Genomic DNA, 21,966 nt, shown 5'->3' with positions numbered 1-21,966 from the left:
GTCCTTTACAACTTGCCCTCAAACTATCTTTCCAATCTTACTGCACATTATTGTCTTTCCCATATTTTATGGCCAAACCGATCTCTTTGTTGCTCTCTTCTCCCATCTCTGAGCCTTTGTACTGAATATACCTCTATCTGTAAAGTATTCCCTTCTCTTCTCTGTTTCCCAAAATCCTTTATTTCTTTCCAAATGCTGCTTAGGAGACTGGGTACAGGAAGCTTTTTTGTTCTGTCCCTTCAGTTGCCAGTGCCATCCCAAATTAAAATCCTATTTATTATATAATCTATGTATACTTATTCATATGAATGTTGAATTTTTTCCCATTTTGGTATCTCTAGCATTTAGCATAGCACCTGACACATAGCTGGTACTTAATAAATGTTTATGGATTGATTAATCAACTCACGGAGGATAGGTCTCAGTGAGTGATGAACTAGTTGACTCAGACAAAATAGGATAGACTGTTATCCTGAGAGGAGCCACCCCTTTCTCTTCACCCAAAACCAGGTTTATCCCTTTTTAATCTCTTTTAGAAGAAGGCAACAGAGCTAAAAGCAGACTGGTGCACTGCCAGGAGGACAACACTCAAGGCAGCCTTGGGGCACAAGAGCATGAGGGCTACTGTCATTTATGTCACCCAAGAAAGGAACTCTTGGGTCTCAAATTCCTGGCTCCAGACTTGGGGGGAGGGGTAGTGATATAATCTCTTAGTCTAAGTAATAGCAGGTGTGCAGAAAGGAGTCTCTTGGTCTGTGCTTGCTCCTAAAACTCAGCTTCCAGGAAAGGTGTTGAGAGGTCTTGAAATAGCCTTCTAAACTCAGGGTTTATTTGTGTGTCTGTGTGTGTGTATATGAGATAGAGAGATCCTCTAAGCAATAGAATTCTGGAATTCTGCCTTTTGGAAAAAGAAGAGTTTCCTGGGCTAATCTGTTAACCTTTGGAAAAAAGAAGAGGATTGAACATGTTGCCTCCTAAAGCTCAAGAAACAGAAAAGGAGTTAAATTTACAATATGGAGAAGGGGAAAGAGGGAGCAAAAAGACCCAGAATATTTTTATCCATTTATTTTGTATTTGACAGTATTTTATTTTTTCCTACTTAAATGTAAAGGTAGTTTCAACATTAATTTTTTCTAAGATTTTGAATTTAATTTTTTCTCCCTCTCTACCTCCTCTTCCCAAGACAGTAAACAATCTAATCTAAATTATATAGATACAATCATCTTAACTCTATTTCCATATTAATCACATTTTGAAGGAAAAATCAGAACAAAATGGAAAAATCATGAGAAAGAAGAAACAAAAAACAATTTAAAAAAAGTAAAATAGTATGCAGATTGAAATCTGCATTAAGACCCCATAGTTCTTCCTCTGGATGTGGACCACAAGTCTTTTGAAATCATCTTAAATCTTTATCCAGTATTATTGTGAATTATTTGGACAGTCTAGAGCTGACAAGGAGACAGTTCCCTCTTTACCATCCCAAAATGATGGGGACAATATTTTCCCTATAGAAACCTCTAATTTTCTTTCTTTTGGGGGCAAATCCAAGAGTTTAGTTTAATATCATAAGGAAGGACACTCATTAGACTATCAGGGAATTGCCCTGTTAGCAATTCCAAGTTGATTTCTCTTCCTGTCACTCTGGGGGCTGTTACTAAGATTGAATCTGAGCCATATAAGCTCAAAACTCATAGTGTTGGACAATGGGTTACATAGAGATGAAGAAGATCAGAAAAGCTGTGATTGTGTTTCCAAATGAGACTCAATCATTAACTCCATAGGTCCTCAATAGACTTCTGAACAAACAAATGACAGACCAGCCACCAAGGCCAATTCCAACACCAAATCAGGAATGTGGCAGTAGAGAAAGGAGGGATGGGAGCAGAGAACAAGGTTCACAGAATATGCGCATACTGAAAAATTTTAACTGCCAACATCATTCATCATTGAATAGGATAAGGAGTTCCTGTGGCCATACAAAATGTTACATATACTTTGAATATAGCAATAACCCAAGGGTTCAGATTTTCCTCTCTCCTGTCTTTACATACTCCTCTGTCTTATGCACATTTATGATCAAGTATTTCTCCTTCAGTTTCTTCCCATTGCCAAGTCAAGTCCAAACTCTTTACTCTTGCATTAAAAACCTTTCATCTGATGCTTCCTCCTCTTTTTCCTATCTTAACTTGAAAAAAATAGTCTCCAAGTATTATGTATTTCAACTTAAATGAGCTACTGAGTTCCTTGCACCAAGCTTGTGTTTTCCTACTTCCATTTTTAATTCACATTATTACTTATGCCTATGTTAATTTCTTCCTTGCATCTTCACACTTTTTTTGAAGTTTCATCCATCATTTAAGACATTTTGCTCAAATGTTAACTCCTCCATAAAGCCTTTGCTGATAGCACTAGTTTCTTTCCTTTGAGGTCGCACAACACTTTTTATATTGTACATTTATTTTGTTCTATCTTACACGAGAGATACTATGTATTTTGTATTTATTATGGTTTTTCATATTTATGTGTGCATTGTATCTCTTCTGCAAGACTGCAAACTTGAAGCGCACAGAAACTGGACCTTTGTATCTTCCTTAGCATCTAGCACAATACTCTCTATGCACTTAATAAACGATTATTGAATAGATATTCTGGAAATATATTTTCCTTTTCAATTATTCCAGAAATATTAATAAATACATTTTTTATTCTCTAAAAATCCTTTCTAGAGTCCCTTTTCCTCTTTTGAAGGATAGGTTATGTAAGGAACAAAAATCTGGAGGGAGAGCCAAAATGGAGGAGAAAAGGCATGGACTCACCTGAGCTTTCCCAAAATTCCCCTCCAAATATCTTTAAAATCATGTCTCAAAACAAATTTTAGAGCAGCAAAACTACAAAAGGACAAGTGAAACAATTTTCCAGTCCAAATTAACTTAGAAGGTTGGCAGGAAAGGTCTCTTGCACCGGAGTGAGAGTAGTATATAATCCAGCACAGATTGAACCAGTGCAAACCAGACCCCAACAAATCAGGGGCAGATATTGGAAGAGACTGAATCAACAGTGACAACAGCTACTTCCAGAATTCTCAGCCTATAGATGGTAACAGCGTGGAACTACTGATCAGGAGATTACAGGAATACTTTTGCTGGCACCAAGGGGCAAAACTCTGTTGCTTCACCAGTACTCTGATCTGGGTCACAGTTCTGAGTGGCAATCCAGGGAAAGAAAGAATACTAGGACAGCAGAGATTGTGGCCACAGGAGAGTAGGGATGCTCCTCATAGTTTCAGGGCAGAAAAGAGTGCTTGTAGACACTCACAGATTAGAGCACAGGTCAGGAGTATAATAAGCACCTCTCCTTAGATCACACCACCATAAAACAAGTGAAAGCTTACAGACTCCCAGAACTAACTCTGAAAACAGCTGCACAAAAAACTTGAAGCCTGGGAAAATGTGGTCTCCACCCCAGAAGCAGAACCTCACTTTATAGAGTTAAAAGCCAAGAAATAAGCTGGGGAAGTGAACAAACAGCAGAAAAATAATTCTGACTATAGAAACTCACTATGATGACAAAGAAAATCAAAACTCACTTTATAGAGTTAAAAGCCAAGAAATAGGCTGGGGAAGTGAACAAACAGCAGAAAAATAATTCTGACTATAGAAACTCACTATGGAAAAGCTCAAATAGGATTTTAAAACTCAAATAAGAGAAAATACTGGGAAAAGAAATGACAGTGATGCAAGAACATCATGGGAAAAAAGAGTCATTAAACTCGTTAAAGGAGATACAGAGTTCTGAAGAAAATTTCCTTAAAAACCAGAATAAGCCAAATGGTAAAAGAAGTACAAAAATACAATAAGGAGAACACTGCCTTGAAAAGTAGAATTGGTCAAATGGAAAAAAAGTTATACAAAAATTCACTGAAGAAAAGAAATCTTTAAAAAGCAGAATTGGCCAAATGGAAAAAAGGTACAAAAACTGTTGAAGAAAAGAACTCCTTAAAAAGTAGAATAGGCCAAATGAAAAATGAGGTACAAAAGCTTACTGAATTAAATAATTCCTTAGAAATTAGAACTAAGTAAGTGGAAACTAATGATTTTATGAGATATCAAAAATAATCAAAAGAATAATAAAAAAAAGAAAATATGAAATATCTCAGGAAAAAAAATAACTGACCTGGAAAGTAGATCTAGAGAGATATTTTCAAAATTATTGGACTATTTAAAAGCCATGATTCAAAAAAGAACCTAGATATATCTTTCAAGAACTATCAAAGAAAACTGCCTGATATTCTAGAGATAGAGGGCAAAATAGAAATGGAAAGAATCTGCCAATCATCTCTTGAAGGAGATCTCCAAACAAAAACCCCCAGGAATATAATAGCCAAATTATAGAGCTTTCAGGTAATGGAAAAAATATTACACTTAGTGAGAAAAAACAATTCAAATATTGTGTAAAAAGTCAAAATGACACAAGATTTAGCAATTTCTACATTAAAGGACAGGAGGGTTTAGAATATGATATTCTGGATGATGAAAGAGCTAAGATTACAACTAAGAATCACCTACCCAGAAAAATTGAATATAATCCTCTAGGGGGGAAATGATTATTCAATGAAGTAGAAGACTTTCAAGCAGTCCTGATAAAAAGACTAGAGTTGAATAGAAATTTTGACTTTCAAACACAAAACTCAAAAGAAGCATAAAAAGATGAACAGGAAAAAAAAAATCATAAGAATTTCAATAAGGTTAAATTGTTTACATTCCTATATGGGAAAATGATACTTATAACTTCTAAAAATCTTTCTTATTACTAGGGCAATTAGAAGGAGTATACATAGGAAAGGGGAACAGGTGTGAGTTGAATATAATGGTATAATTATCTAAAAATAAAATTAAGGGGTGAGAAGGAAGAAAGCACTGTTAGAAGGGGAAAGGGTGCAGTAGAAAGAGAAGATTTTATCATATTGTGTGGAATAGAGAGAAAACAGTGAAGAACTTACAGGAATGTGTGAATTCTTTTTCTGTATTTTTATTTTCATTATTTCTATGTTTCCCCTATAACCTGTATATTTGCAGGCTCATATTTACTTGAGCCTTGGCCAGCTACAAACATATTTATTTAACCTAAGCTGATGACATTTATCAGTATTTGACGTTTATCGAGATTTAGTCTATTAGAGTGACCACTGTCTGCTTAATTATCTGAAGCCTGAAGGCCTGATTTTCTGTTTCCCAGAAATCAGATGATTTTGGGGAAACAGAAACCTTCCATTCCAATCTCTCTAGATAGCAACAACCAATTAGATGCCTTCCCCCCTTCTCAATCCTCTCTTACTTGTGATATAATCTCTAGTATAAAAGCTGTGTATCTTTACTACTTTTTAGGCCTCCTACCAAGAGCTTTCTCTTTCCTTTATCTTGTGATGGGATGGTTCATCTTGTGGAGGTTTAATAAACAACCTTTATGCTTTCTACTTTAAGTGATTTCTGAGTAGTCATTTTGGGTAAGGGTCTTCTATATCCCACACAATATAAAAGAGGTGAAAGGGCTTTTACAACAGAGGAGATTAAGGATGTTGGGAGGGAAAAGGAGAGCGCCAACTGTATCTTGTTTTCATTAGAATCGACTCAGTGAGGGAATAACATACACATTTAATTGGATATAGATTTCTATATCTTGTCTTATAGAAAACAAAGGGATAAGAGAAAGTAAGGGAATAAGAGAACAGGGATGATGATAGAAGGGAGGGAAAATTGGAGGAAGATAAATGACAGAATCAAGATACTTTTGAGGGTGAAAGGAGAGAGAAAGAGTAGAATAAATGGAGAAAAATGGGATGTTGGGAAATAGGTGGTAATCATAACTGTGAAAACATTTTTATATCAAATTTTTCTGACAAAAACCTCATTTGTCAAATTTATAAAGAACTGAGTCGAATTTATACAAATAAAAACCTCAATTGATAAATTCCTCAATTCCTTAATTGATAGATGAGCAAAGGATAGGAAGAGAAAATCTTCATACCAAGTAATCAAAGCTATCTATAATCATATGAAAAAATGTTCAAAATCACTATTGATTAAGGAAATGCAAATTAAAACAACTGTGAGCTACCATCCCACATTTATCAAATTGACAAATATGATAGAAAAAGAAAAAGACAAATGTTGGTATAAATGTGGGAAAATTGAGGCACTAATGTACTATTGGTGAAGTTATATACTGATTTAACTATTCTGTAGCAGGGGTCCTCAAACTTTTTAAATAGGGGACCAGTTCACTGTTCCTCAGACTGTTGGAGGGCCAGACTATAGTAAAAACAAAAACTTTGTTTTGTGGGCCTTTAAATAAAGAAACTTCACAGCCCTGGGTGAGGGGGATAATCATCCTCAGATGCCGCATCTGGCTGCAGGCCATAGTTTGAGGACCTCTGCTGTAGAGAAATATGGATTTATACTCAAAAGGTTATAAAATCATATCCTTTCTCTAAGCAATACCTCTACTAAATCTGTATCTCAAAGAGATAAAAAAAATCAATCAAACAAATAGAAATAAAAGGAATAGGATTATACATACAAAAATATTTATAGCAATTCTTTAAATGGTAACTAAGAACTAGAAATTGAGGGGATGTCCAATAGTTGGAGGATGGCTGAACAAGTTTTAATATGGAATATTATTGTGCTATAAGAAATAACAAGCAGAATGCTCTCAAAAAACTTGTAAAGACTTACATTAACTAATACACAATAAAATGAGCAAAACCAGGAGAATATAGTATATAGTAACAGCAATACTGTATGATGATCCATTGTAAATGACTTAGCAATACCAATAATCTAAGACTGAAGGACTTAGATGAAAAATGCTATTCATCTCCCAAGAAAGAACTGGTGGAGTGTGAATGCATATCAAAGAATAATTTTTCTTTACTTTCTTTATTTTTCTTGATTTTTTGTCTATATTTTTTCTTACGACATGGCTCATGAGATGTGTTTTGCATGACTGCACATGTATAATCTGTATCAGCTTGCTTGCCTTCTCAATGAAGGAGGGGAGAAAGAAGGAAAGAAAGAATTTTAAGAAAAACCGCTAAAATTGTTTTTGACATGTAATTGGGGGGGGAATAAATTTTTTTAAAAAAATAAGTCATTTCTTAAGAAAATAGAGTATGGGTGGGAAACTAAATTTTGAACAAAGATTATCTCTTTAAATCACTACCATCCCTACCTTCTGAGGGACTAGATTATTGACTCATCTAGGGGTAATCTTTTTTCCCTATCCATTGGAACAGCTGGTAGACTGGCAGCACTCTGATCCATTCTTCTCTACAGAGGAAGGACACTTAATGCAGGGAAGAAACTCACATAATTCTTGAGGGAAGTGGTCAAAGAAGGAATCCAAGAGAGATGATTAATATGGAATGTTAACCCTACTAGGAAACTCTGGACTAAGGAAAGAAGGAAATGGGATGCTGCCTTTTCTGGCTCTAGCCTCTTTCCCCATTCCCTCAGGTCCAGGCAATAAGTTGGCAGAAAGCTCAAGATCCCAGATGCAGCTGCTATCACCTTCAGCTGACTATGGGAACTAGCCAAGCTGATGGACTTCTGAGGGAAAATGGATCAGAAAGTTTGGTGGGGGGTGGGGGGGCTGCTGGACAAAAAGTCAAACCAAACCATCCCCATCCAACCCAATTCCATATGGTTCAATGTCAGAGGAAGCAGGGAGAAGAGAATATTATGAAACAGAATCTCCCTCTGGCCAATGTTTTGGCAAAAAAAAAAAAAATCTTTCTTCTGGTCAAATCCCAGGGAGTTCATCCAATACAGTTCTGAGCAATTGTGCTGCTTGGTGACTTGGGATAGGGATAGGGATGAGCTAATGATGCAGACATCCAGTTCTAGAGAGCTCTGATCCCCTCTGCCTCGATCTCTATATGTGGGAGGAGGGCAGCTGATTCTTCCCTCTGTCACTCGAGGGTTTAGAGGGAGTAAACTAGGCACAACAGTGCTATATCTTATAGGAAACAAGTGGGAGATGGCCCAATGAGGAGAAAGAAATGTGGGACTCTGAGTCAGGACACCAGGTTTCTAGTCACTCTAGGATCACTCATCTGGACTAGACTCTTTGTTCCTCTAAATCACAATTTTCCCATCTGTAAAAGAAGGCAGTTGGATTAAATGATCTTCAAGGTTCTTTCTTGGAAAAAGTTCTATGATTTTGATGTGGTTATCATTCAGAAGATCAGAGATCTAAAGCTGGGAGAGACTTCAGAGTCCCACTAATCCAACAGCCTCATTTTATACCCAAAGAAATGAGGTCCTAGGAGATTGAGTGATTCTACCAGGGTCACCTTGGGAGTAGAATTTGAATTTGGGTTTTCTGATTTCACAGCTACTGTTCTTTCTATTGTATATCATGCTGCTTAATGTTTATGTGTCTATAGAAAACTTAATCTCATTTGTTCACATGGACTATTTGTGCCTGATCAGTGGTAGAGTTTTCTAAGCTCATATTGATATGATCCGCCAAAGTTGGACACACTGTATCTTGAACCCCACAAAGTGATGCCATTTTGATTCTCTTCAAGTACTAAGAATAACAATCTACCAGTCTCATCTGCAACAGTTTTTTCTTTTAAATAGAAGCAATCTGAGGATTCAATCCCCTCCAAAATTGCATATTCTCTCACATCTTAGAGGGAGCTAATTCTTTGGGTTCAAACTCCATTTAATCATCAGGCAAAGAAACAAAGTTTCTAGGGACTTTTCTTTTTTGGGGAAGGGGGAGAGAGACCACACTGATTATCAAGGACAATATATCTTTGGAGAAACAAGTTTACTGTCAAATAATTGGGTTTTCTCCAATAAAGAAATTCAATCATCCCTGCCAGTTGACACAATAGATGACCAAAGAGTCAAACCACCAGGTGGTGGGGATAGAGATCAAGTTGAAAATAGTGGTTGAACTGAAAAATTAAAATGAGATTCCAGTAGGTGGCAAAGTCAAATAAAGATAATTCTTTGCCAACGGCGGGATAGAAGATGGATGATTATCTCAGGAATTGTACACTCTCAGGAAACTGTTCCTGAGATGCATCAAGCTATGATAGGTCCAATCTCTAAGCAGCTAATGACCATAGAAAAGCAGAGGTATCTCTGGAGCATAGGATTAGTCTTTTGGACTAGTTTGGAAGGACAGATCATTGATTTTATATTAAGGGAAGTAAAGAACAATGGATATAAAGTCAAGCCTTCAGTCATTCTCCATAAGAACACAGGAATTTCAACTAATGTGGAAATACGTTTAATATGATTATATACATAGTATATCAGATTGCTTGCTGTCTTGGGGGAAGGGAAGGGAAAGAAGAAAGGAAGAAAAAATTGGAAATCAAAATCTTATAAAAACAAATGTTAAAAACTATCTTTACATGTAATTGGAAAAAATACTCTTAAGTGAGGAAAGGAAGAACATAGAACTTTCTTATCTACGTATCATTGAATTAGAATTTATTAAATGCTTTCTTTGTATTACTCCTTGTACTAGTCTCTAGAATTACTAATTCAAAAATGATATTGTCCTTGTCTTCAGGGACTTTATAAAGAGCTAGGGATGACCTGTCCTAGAAGGAAAGCTTGATGGGAAATGATGAAAGAGTATGCCTTAGTTGTTTATAAAAGTCACACTAATATGAAAAAATGGGGCAAATCCTAAAAGAATGGTTAGTCTTACAGTGTTCTAGGGAAGACAAAGTCATGTATTAGGACACACTTATGCATTATAATACATCTTTGTTCTCATACTCTGTGATCCAGCCAAGTTGGTTTTCTCTCTATTCATCACAGACATCAATATCCCACTTCTAAGCCTTTGCATTGACTGTCCCTCATTCCTGGGATGCCTTCTCTTCTCATCTCTGTCTCACAGAATTCTTCTTTTCTTTGGAGACTTAGCTCAAGCACTAATTCCCATGATCTCTCCATATCTTCTCAACTGCTAGTGACATCTTTCCTAAACTACCTTGTATTGAATTGTATTGTGTTTATTCTCTCTACATTTATTCTGTATAACCTTATATAATTACTTGTTGTTTCTCCAATTAAAATGTGAGTTCCTTCTATCATTTGCTCTCCTTGTATTCCCAGCCAGTGTGTAGAACATCGTAAGCATTAAAATATTTACTGATTGATGATTTGATGTAAAAAGACCTTCAAATGGGAGAAAATAAAAGTGAGAAATTAATGGAATTCCTTTAGGTCAGAGAATAGAAGGAAAAAATGAGAATGAACTTTGATGCCATATTGGGCCACTGACAACACCTAGTCCTGACATTCAAAAACTAAAAAGTTGACTGCATGGGTAAATGTCCCTGTAACGCAGATTACCAGTAATTTCTATTCCTGTGGAAAAGTCTCCCTTCCTTTTCCTAGAGGATAATAGCAATTTGGGGAAATACAATATTCAACTGAAGAGAAGGATCACTGGGACTGCATATTGAAAACCACTTCATTAGAAAACTATATATTAAGATTGGCCATGTCTTATGTATTCCTATTTATTTTGTTAAATAATTCCCAATTGCATTTTAATTTGGTTCTGGTCATAATAAGATCATATTGCACACTTCAAGTCACACACCTCTGGTCTAAAAAACTGAATCCTCCAAAGAATTTCTAGAGAAGAAAGGAACTATTTCATCAAGTTCAATTTATGGGCAAAGTGTGGACTTGGTAACTTGGGAGTACTTTCATAATATAGTATTCTGCATAGAATGAGCACTCGCGCTGACATCACTTCCTACATGACTAGAGTGGGAGAATAGACCAAAGATGAGGATGGGGGAGTTTGGTTTTTGGCTTTTGGAGAATTCCCAAAGAGACAGATTCTGTGCCATTCCCCTACACTCATTTGACAGTGGAGAGTCTTATCTTCCAAGCCCCTATGTTATTTCTCATTCTTGCCCCTTTCTATACCCCAGGCAAATACAGTTCTTACCTCAGTATAGGCTTGTGTCACTTGTTCATACAAGGATTGATGATGGTGGATGGCCAGCTCTAGGTCCTGTGTCTCAGATGGGAGGCCACCTTCACTGCACATCTTGCACCAAGCATCCACTCCTGATAAGAACTGAAATTATACAAGATATTAAGTTAGAGAGAAGGAAGGAATTGTGGTATAGTAAAAAGTACATCAAGATTTGAAATCAGAAGAACCAAGTCAAAGCTTTACCAATGTCCAGATATGAAATTTGGGCAAGCCACTTTTCTCTACGTCCTGATTTGCTCATCTAGAAAGTGGAGGTACTAGACTAGATGTGTTCTAAGGCTCTTTTTAACTCTGAATTCTCTGATCCTCTCTGCTGCTCCAGAGACAAAGAGAGTAGCTTTGAGGGGTTCTGAGAAGAGGCTGAGTTTAGTTCCAAGAGCAACTTATAACCAATCAGCACAAACCTTTCCTCGGTTACATATAAACTCTTTAAGAGAGGGGATTGCTTCTTTCTTTGTTCCTGTATCCGCAATGTCTAGCATGTAATAGGTACCAATAAATACTAGATGATTGATTGACACTTGAGAGGTATTCTGAGTCAGCTCGTGGATTATGGAATCACCACTTAAGCTCAATATGCCGAAGATTTTCTTAGCTGTCATTCTATATTAGTATTAAAAGACTTGGGAGAGGGCAGTTTTATTGAAGGAAAAACCTTGAATAAGAGGCTAATTTGGACAGAATATCAATATGTCTTTTATTTGTGTACAATAAACTGTTCTGCTAATCTGTTCCAACTCTTACTTTCAAGTATACTTCAAATTACTGAAAGTATTCAGTTTAATTCCTTGCTTTTGTTGATATGTCACACTTCCTTTTACTCTTACTCTGGCTATAGAAGGGCAGCATTCCTTTGAAATGTACTGAAAGAAGTCCCTACCCAGGGAAGATTTCAAAGAGGACAACTCTGTTGGTGCTTTGGATCGGTCTGAGGAAGAGAGGTCTATTCTCAGCATGGACTGAATTACAGGCAAGACTAAAACTGAATGGAAAAATTGGACAGTTTCCCAGATCCTCCAGGCAATTCTTCACAAGTGTATTTCCATTATATAACTGCAAGTGTTATGAAGAGTAAATATATCATTTTTTAAAGTCTGTATAGGAACACATTCTAAAGCCAGAAAGAAATCATGTTTATTATCCATTATTTTGTGAATTCTCCTCATTTTTTATTCCTCCCATTAATGCAAAAGATTGACAGTTGATTGACTATACATAAGTTATATTTATCGTCAATGTTTGTCATGTTGACTCTATATCCTGTCTGTCTATCTAGGTCAGGGGTTCTTCACCTGGGGTTATATTTCCAGGAATTAATGCACTTAAGTGGAAACAAAAATAGCATCTTTATTTTCATTAACCTTTAGTTGAAATGCTGTATTTCCTTCAATTATTTAAAAAACATGATTTTGAGAACAGGTCCATAAACTGCCAAAGAGATACAGGCACAAAAATGGTTAAGAACCCCAGATTCAGGTTATAGATAATGTTAGGTTTCATTTTAAGAGTTCTAAGGCAGAAAAAGAAGTTATTCACTTTGTGAAACACTAGGAACAGATGGGAGCTCCATAAGGAACTCTCCTACTTCTAATGCCATAGTTATTTTCTTCAATAAAGTTGGTTAACCTGTTGAAAAAATGTAGCTTCCACCAGCAAAGATTATGACTATGAAATAAGTGTAAAAATGTCATGTAATGGATAATTTGACTTACTTGTGAGACTATATATATATTAGGTAGGTAAACAGACATACAGATATGTAGATTGGTATTATATTATAATATAATAACATATTATATTATTACTTGTGAGATTATGTAGTATCAACATATATGGCAGAGGGATGGCAGAAGTAAATCCATTTCCCTCCTTATCCCTTCAGTAAAGAGGGATAAATAGTACAGATCCAGTAGATTTCTCATTTCCACTCTTGAATTCTGAAATCTTTGGGAGAATCTGAAGATCCCTGGTGTTTGTCTTTAGAGTGTGAGATACTTCTCTTCCCAACTCAAAACATATGCATTGTAAAGCACTACTCATACACACACATACACACACACACACACACACACACATATACATATACACGCTTACACATATCTTATATTCAATCCAAATCCAAAAAGCATTTATTAAGCATCTGATATATATAAGGCACTGAGCTAATACCAGGGAGACTTAGAAAAAATAAAGAATGGTTATCTACTCAAAAGTTTATATTTTACTAAGTATATAAGTTATGATTATAAAATAAAAAATTGAGTTTACAAGTGTTACCTGATATTCTATGACTGTACTAATTTCTTAGGGGACCATCAGGCTAGAGAACTAAATTTGGAGTTAAGGAGACAAGTTCAAATCCTGCCTAAGAGAAAAAGAGATTTATCCAAAGGGACACCAGCTGTGTGACCCCAAACAAATCACCATCTCTGTCTCCCTTGGTTTTCCCATTTATAAAAAGGGAATATTAACAACATTTTTTCTCAGAGTTGTGAGGATCAATGAGAAAATATTTATAAAATACTTTGCAAATCTTAAAGTGCTTATATAAATGCTAGCTATTATATTAAATATAGTGCATGATACAGATTATGTTCATGTATATAAATGTGAATTTATTCATGGATATGGGGATATTTGGATATGTATGAATATATTTAGTTTAAATTTAGGATTTTATCAGTATAGGGAACTTCTAAAGTGGAAACTCCCTTAACCTAATACACTCTATCAACCCTTCTGTACCTTCCAGGCTTTTAGAGAGTTGTCTAGGGAAATAAAATGTTACCCATCTGAGATGGTCACACAGCTAGTATGAACTAAGATTTGAATCCAGGTTTTTCTGGCTCCTAGGCTGATATGTAAATACATGTATGTTTATTTGTGTATGGAGACAGATTGATATAGATGTGTGAGTGTGTATACATGGTTTTGTTCTGGAGTTATGATTTTTTTTAGTTTATGGAAATTCCCTTTAATAATTCAAATTAAAGGGTTTACAACTTTATGATTTTAGAAGCTGGGGAGCTAGATGGTGCAGTGGATAGAACACTGGGCCTGAAGTCAAGAAGGGCCATCTTCATGAGTTCAAACTTTACCTAAGATATTTACTAGATTGACAATGGGCCAATCACCAGAAGGTAATGGCAAGCCACTCCATTATCTTTGCCAAAAAAAAAAAAACCCAGAGAGGTCACAAAGAGTTAGATGGGACTGAAACAAATGAACAACAGCAGACTTAGAAGACTGCCTAGGGCACTCAGACATAAATGATTGTCCATGGTCAAAGGGTATGTACAAAATAAAGGTCTGTATAAAAGGCAGATCTTGACCCTTACATGTGAAATCACTTCACTATATACCATGCCATGTTGTTTCATAGATAGATACATAGACAGACAGACAAAAACATAGGTACTTAGGTAGACAGACAGATAGATACATAGGTAAGCATACACACTTATCTAGATATGTAACTAATGGAATATAACTAGAGAGACAGACAGACATACATAAGTAGGCAGAGAGATAAGTAAGTAGGTAAGTAAGTTGGTAGATAGGTGAATAGATAGATATATAAGTAGATAAGTGAATAGATAGATATATAAGTAGATAGATAAATAGATGATAAATAGATAGATAGATAGATGGATAGATAGACAGATGGATAGACAAACAGAGAAAAACAGGACACGAAACAAATAGTAAGACATGTTCAAATCCTATCCATCTGCCATATGACTATAAAGCAATGAAATCATCACAATGTCTTTGACAATCTTGTTGTGTTTTAGCCATATCTTACTTCCATATGTGTAGCTTACATAGAGCTGACTCTCATGATTTTTGGCATGCAGGTAATGGGTTAGAAAATCAAATGTCAAAAATCCTAAGTACCCAGAAGTCCCTAAAGACCTCCACGGATATACAGAGATTCTATGAGGTTTCAAATTTAGCAGGAGAAACAATAAATTCATTGGTTCTCATAGTAGAAGCAGAGGAGAGGAAGACAAGAGAGTCTTTAGGAAAGATCACAAGCTTCTTAGTCATCCATGGAGTGTGGGGTGGTAGTCAGGGTGTGTACCAGAGGTGTCAAACTCAGGGTTGAGAGCCAGAACTTCTAAGTGTCTCGGATTAAAACATAACAGGGAAATGTTTAACAAAATAAATAAAATCATGGCTCAGTGTAGGTAATATCAAGTTATGGTTTTCTAAATCAATATGTGGCCCTTAGGGATTTGTTTCTAGCTTAATTTGACACCACTAGACACCATGCATCTATACGATGAAATGTGAAATAGGAATAGAGATCTGTGATTTCACTTTTGTGGTAAGGAAATCCTCTCTAGAAATGTAGGCCGGCAGCCAGTCTGCAACACAGAGTTTTAGGGGATTTTCTAGAGCTTTGGCTGGTTCAAGTCAGTATGTGTCAGAGGTAAGTATTGAACTCCCAAGTTTTCTAAGTCAAGGAGGGGAAAAGGAAGGGAATAAGCATCCATATATCACCTACTCTGTGCTTAATACAGCACACTCTAGAAATATTGCTTTATTGATCTTTACAACAACACTGCAAGGTCAATATTCATATTATCCCCTTTTTATACAGATGAGAAATTGACTTATCCAAGATCACACAGCTAATAAGTAGCAAGGCTGGATTTGAACTCAGGTCTTCTTGACTCCAGGCCTAGAGCTCTGACCACTCTGTCACCAACTGCCTTGAAGTTAGCTCTCTATTCACCACACAATGAGACTGCCTGGTCATATGACATATAATATACAATTTGACAGAGACACCAAAGTAACAAAAATTAACAACTGTGCAAGAGTATGGATCCCCACACACATTTGATGAGCCCAGTGAAATTTTTCTGATTTATTGGGCAAAAAAATGCTTTTTTAAAAATGTAAACAGGCTTCCAACCGAGGACTTGGAGTACTTCTATATGTGGTTCTTTGCTTGTGGGGGCACAGCTCCATTCAAATTAATTGCCTAAATACCTTTTTATCCCATTGCCTGGAATAGCTCCTGTGGGACAATAAAAAGCTGCCTAAATAAATGTATTGAAAGGACAATCAGGGATAGCTTTATCAGATGAAGAGAAGCGTGGTTTATGGCTTTTGCTAACAGATTGGGGAGGGCTGCGATAATACCTGAAGAACTCACAGTTTAAAAAAAAAATAGATATCAAGAAAATTGCTTCTGATTCAAATCAGCTTAAGCCAGGAACATCAAACAAAAGTAACCACACCAGTTAAAGCCCAGCCTTGGCTCTGCCTGTAAGCACTTAAGTTTTAGCCTCAGTGTCGGCACCTTTTATCCTCTAGCTTTTTCTTTCTCTCTTTTTTTTTTCTTTCTTCTTTCTTTTTTTAAAATCACATTAGGTCATATCTTAGCAATTCCAAAAAAGTGTTGGATTTTACCCAATAATAGATCTCATGTATTTGATGACATGTTGGTGACTATTCCCTCTTTACAAACATGCTATATAGTGAAAAATCCTGGAAAAGGCCTTATTCAGTCTTCAAGCCTAAAGGAGCTGTGTACCAAGGGAAAAAAAATCTGAAATTATCTTCCTCTCCCCTCTCTCCACTACACCAAGGGATCCACCAAACCCAAGAAAAACAGTCATAATGTCAGTTAGCACTGGAAGGGACCCTAAAAGTCCATGAGATCAACTCCCTTTTAAAAATGAGGAGACTTAGTCCATAGAGGTGATAGGATTTATTCTGTAGACACATTGCTAGTAATAAGTGACGTTTATAGAGGATTATATTCTCAGAGCTCAGAAGGAACCTTAGGGGTTGTCCAACCCAATCCCCCCATTTTGTAGACAAGGAAATAAGTGCAGAGATGAATGAATCTGTCCATGTAAACACAGTTTCTCCCAATAACACATCCCATTCTCATTCCATTATCCCAGTTTGCATCTCAAGGAAGAGGATGCTCAGGATAAGAAAAGCAGGAACATAAAAGATAGGACATAGAAGAGGTCATTTTGTACAACTCCATTTCATAGAGGGGGAAATTGATCTTGCTCAAGATCACACAGGTATTAAATGACAGAGTTGGGAATTCAAACCAAGTCCTTTGTCTCCTAAGTCACTCTTTTTCTGTTGTGCCCTAAAACCCTTCTACTCCTGGATGATTTTTGAGCCAAGAGTAGGAAAAACATGGTAGTGGGGTGGAATTATAGCAGGGGACAATTTCTCATGCTTATAAACCTAAAGCAGTCTTCAATGACCCATTGGGCAACTTCCTTTTTCTACACCTGCCATGCTGTAAGCTACCCAGGCGAGGACACAGGTGTACCTCCTGCCTTTGTAAACCTCTGTGTCCTAGGTGACAAAATAGATAGAGCAGTGGAGCTTGGAATCAGGAACACTTATCTTCCTGAGTTCAAATCTGGCCTGAAACGCTTACTAGCTATGTAACTCTGGGCAAAATAACTTAGCTTGTTTAAAGTGATATAATTAATAAAATTTATGAAAGGGACCATTTCAACTATTTACTATTTGTAATAATCACTAATACTCATTTAGCACAACACTTTCCTTAGGTAACTCTGAAATAGGTGGGACAATTATTAGAAAGCCTATTATACAGATGTGCAGACTAAAATTCAGAGAAGTCCATTAACTTCCCTAAGGCCACCCACTTATTAAACATGGAACTGATTCTCAAACTCAGCTCTCTTGATTCAAGTTCAGGGCTCTGTGTTTTATTGTACCAAGTTTCCTTTCTTGCTCCATGGCAAATCATTCTTAGTACAGCTGTGCAACTCAGCCCTGCCCCAGTCCCTCCATCCCTCTCAGACTCCCATTCCCAAAATATCTCCAATAGCCCATCTCACCTGCTCAGCTTTCTGGTGGAACACGGCTGACATGGCAAGAATGGTACTGCGCTCATCAAGGGCGGCTGCAAAGCTTTTCCATTCCTGGTCCAATTGGGTGGAGATCTGTTTGATCTGCTGGGAAGCATAGTGCCCTGCTTCTGACAGGCGGGAGGCCACAGACATGATGCGGTTGATGTTCACGTAGGCATTCTGACAAGCAAAAAGAGAGTTCCTGAGATGGTCAGTTAACAGGCACTTTAATTGAGCACTTTAGGTGGAGGGTAGGGGAGATGGAGATGCCTAAAAGTAGAAGATGGAGCAAGGGAAACCAGAGCAGCATATCAATTTAGAATCCAAATCAATTATTGGCCCAAAGGGCAAGAGAAAGGTAGGTCCCTCTGAAGTAAAACCCAAACAGGCAACAGGCATAGTGACACAATACTCATCTGCTAGGCAGAAAAGCAGGTGTGTTTCAGGGATGTTGCTAACATCTCTAGGAAGGGATGCTAAGCAGTGGGGAAGAATTGTTGAATGCTATGACATAGATAGATATAAGGAGAGAGAGATAGAGAGAGAAAGAGACAGAGACAAAGAGACAGAGAAACAGAGACAAAGACAGAAACAGAGATAAAGAAAGAAGTAGGGAAAAGGGGATGAAGAGAGAAGGGGGGAAGGAGAAACTGAAATTTAGCCAGTGAAGCTAAATATATGAGAAGTGAAAGTTAATGCTAAAAGTTGTTCTGGATTTATTACTTGCATAAGAGTTTTGAAGCTCCATCTTGATAATGAAACCTTACTTCAGCCCAGGGTGGGAAACCTGAGAGGAAGGCAATCACCGCTTTCCAGCACCCAAGATCATTCCACACTCTTAGCATGGATCCCAGGCTCCTGCTCTGAGAAGAGTTGAGGCAGAAGTAGGCAGTCACAGGTAGGAGCTAGGTGACACCATAGTACATAAAGTGCCAGGAGTGGAGTTTGAAAAGCTCATTTTCCTCAGTTCAAATCTACCCTCAGACACGTCTAGCTGTGTGAACATGGGCAAGTCACTTCACCCTGTTTGCCTCAGTTTCCTCATCTGTAAAATGGCTGTAGAAGGAAACAGCAAGCTATTCTAGTATCTCTGCCAAGAAAACCCCATGTGGGGTCACAAAGAGTCAGATATGATTGAAAAACAACTGAATCACAAAAAGACAGTCATATGATCATAGATCCAGAATCTGAAGAAACTTCACATACAATTAGTCCAAACACCTCATTTTATAGATAAAGAATTGCAGCTCAGGGATGTGACAATTGCTTCACCAAGATCATACTGATACTAAGCAGGGGTTGGGGAGGGGCAGTTGAACACAGCTTCTTTGAATCAATGTTCTTTCCACTATTTGTTGTTGTTTAGTCTTTTGATCATGACACCTTTTGGAAGTTTCCTGGCAAAGATACTAGAATGGTTTTCCATTTCCTTTTCTAATTCATTTTACAGATGGGAAAACTGAGGCACACAGAGTGAAGTGACTTGCCCAAGGTCACATAGTAAGTGTCTGAGGCTGAATTTCAATTCAGATGACTGCTCCAGCACTTTATCCACTTGAATATGGTACAGAACTTAAATAGGAATAGACAGCATTCTCAGGTGCACCATCTCCTACCCTAAAAATTATGCCTAGGAAGAAATCTATTCTTCTCTCTATTTGACTTAAAATCCCCATCTTCAATAAAGTATCAAAAGCACTCAAGGTGTCCCACAGTTTCTACTGGCTCCCTTCCTCTACTCTTTTGTTTACATTCATTCCCAGCTTGGCTTGGAAATTAAAAATGTATGAACACTCCTTCCCTGTTTCTTGATTAGGTCGGCAGAAACTCCCTTCAGGAAGAAAGGAGACAAAAGAAAAATGCCACCAATCTAAATGGGGGGAGGAGGGTTATTTTTATCCTACTCACACTAATTGTCTGAGATGTCAAAACAATAAAATAATATTGTGGCAGGCACTGCCGTGGCTTGGTGAGAAGCACACAGTGCCTGAGTGCAGTAGGATGGCATTGAGCGGGTGTTTCAAAAACTGGGGCTCCTGCCTTTCCAAGACTATCAGCAATTGCACCTGTCTGAGCCAGGTGTCTATTTCTACAAGGTCCACTTACACCAGAATGGAAATCATGAAAGTTCTTCCTCACAGTCTAGTCCTCTGCCCTTCCTCCATTCAGCTTTACAATCACCCCCTGTGGACCTTCTTCTTCCAGGCACAGTACTGAGACAAATGATTCTTAATAACCAATGATTGAAGAGATTCAAATTCTCCCCCTTTTTTTTTTCTTTTTTTCTTTTATTTCAGATCCCACATTCCGAAAGTTGAGCTAAACTTCTCCTCTATCCAGAATTCACAGGTGGGATGGCCATTGTGGTTTACTCAGGTTTGGGTGGGGATAAATTCTTTGAATAGATTGCCAAAAAAGCTTAAGGAGTAAATGACATAATCAAAGCTCAGGCGGTCATAATCACCATATTCATTCTCTCATTAATTGTTTACAGGGGTCCTCAAACTACAGCCCGCAGCCCAGGTGCGGCAGCTCAGGACGTTTATCCCCCTCATCCAGGGCTATGAAGTTTCTTTATTTAAAGGCCCACAAAACAAAGTTTTTGTTTTTACTATAGTCCAGCCCGCCAACAGTTTGAGGGACAGTAAACTGGCCCCCTATTTAAAAAGTTTGAGAAGCTTTGGAACCTATCAGAATTGATTGCCACCCTAGAGGGGACACCTATTTTTCAAAAGACATAAAACCTGTGAGCCTTCTGCTAGGATTGCCTTTGATCTAAGAGAGACATAGCCAAATGACTTTAATTAATTTCATTTCTAAAGTTTTAACATATATATATACATATATTATATCATACATATAATATATAATATTTATTTAATTTATCTAATTTTAATTTAAAATGGTGACATTATTAATAAAATTATTAAATTACTCAGAAATTACATCTCTTAAACCTTTTTTAATCACACTATCTCACCCAAGCCAGTGCCATAAAGATTTCTTCTAACTTGAAGGCTTTCCAGAAGATAAACTATTAGCACAATAGATTGAGAGTCCAAAGTGGATTCAAATCCTACCTTGACCACTGATTATCTTTGTGACATCTAATTTTTCTGAGCCTGAGTTGTTTTGTTTTCTCTGTAAAATGAGGCTGTTACACTATCTGGTCTCCAAGGTGCCTTTTTAGATATAAATCTATTTTTGTATATGAAAAGCTTGGTACTGGAAATAGAGACAAAGACTGTTTTAATATATAATCCTGGGTTTCATGGAGAACTCAATAAGGCACCTAGATAGTATCTAGAGTGCTGAAAGACCTGTGTTCAAGTCCATATACAAATACAAATACTTATTAGTTATATGACTCTGGGCAAGTCACTTTACCTCAATATGCCTCAATTTTCCCAACCATAAAGCAGAGTTAATAACAGTAGCTAATTTCCAATATTGTTGTGAGGGCCAAATGAGATAATATTTCTAAAGCACTTAGCACAATGCTTGGCACAAAAGTGGGCACTCAATACATGTTTGTTTCCTTCTTTATCCAAAACCTCTTTAAAAAAAAAAAAAAAAAAAAAAAACTGAAAGCAGGTCCTCTAGGATAGCTTGAAGAGCGCTGGATTTAGATCCAGAAAAGCTAGGATCAGATTCTGTTTCTGCTACTTGTTGGGCCTTCAGTTTTCCCATCTAGAAAATGAATGAATTTGACTAGATGAGTCCTTCAATTTCTTCCAACTCTATTGATACTATGATATTTATGATGTCAAATCAAGGCCTTTGATGTGGTTTTTGCTCTTTCCTCGATGCTAGCCTGCCTCTCTCTAGTAGCCCTCCCTGGGCAAATTGTTTCTTGTAGCTGACTTGAATCCTTTCTATATTACCTTAGAGATTTCTTTAGTGGATGGAACCACTGTCCTTTTGAGTAATAATTCTTCAGAATTCTGAGGAATCATATTAACTCATCTTTCAGCAATATTCTCTCTGAACTTCTAAACACATTCTGCTTAAAAGAAAAAATCTACTCATAGTATTAATGAGGAAAAAA

At 36.9% G+C, this 21,966-nt stretch overlaps 1 protein-coding gene across 10 annotated transcripts in view; it reads right to left on the bottom strand.

Moving 5' to 3' along the window:
- KALRN (kalirin RhoGEF kinase) overlaps window positions 1-21,966 on the bottom strand; it is a 927,260-nt gene that overhangs the window by 503,997 nt on the left and 401,297 nt on the right. For all 10 annotated transcript variants that reach the window (XM_051985449.1, XM_051985462.1, XM_051985457.1 and 7 more), the window contains exons 7-8: window positions 17,907-18,098; window positions 11,002-11,133 (exon numbers count right to left, since the gene is read on the bottom strand). In XM_051985449.1, the coding sequence (XP_051841409.1) occupies window positions 11,002-11,133; window positions 17,907-18,098 (324 nt within the window). The remainder of the gene's footprint in view (window positions 1-11,001; window positions 11,134-17,906; window positions 18,099-21,966) is intronic.

The sequence above is a fragment of the Antechinus flavipes genome, chromosome 3 (genome assembly GCF_016432865.1).
Source record: "Antechinus flavipes isolate AdamAnt ecotype Samford, QLD, Australia chromosome 3, AdamAnt_v2, whole genome shotgun sequence".
NCBI classification, from domain to species: domain Eukaryota; kingdom Metazoa; phylum Chordata; class Mammalia; order Dasyuromorphia; family Dasyuridae; genus Antechinus; species Antechinus flavipes.
The sequence above is the reverse complement of the archived record's forward strand: the minus strand, read 5'-3'. Positions and strand labels throughout refer to the sequence as shown.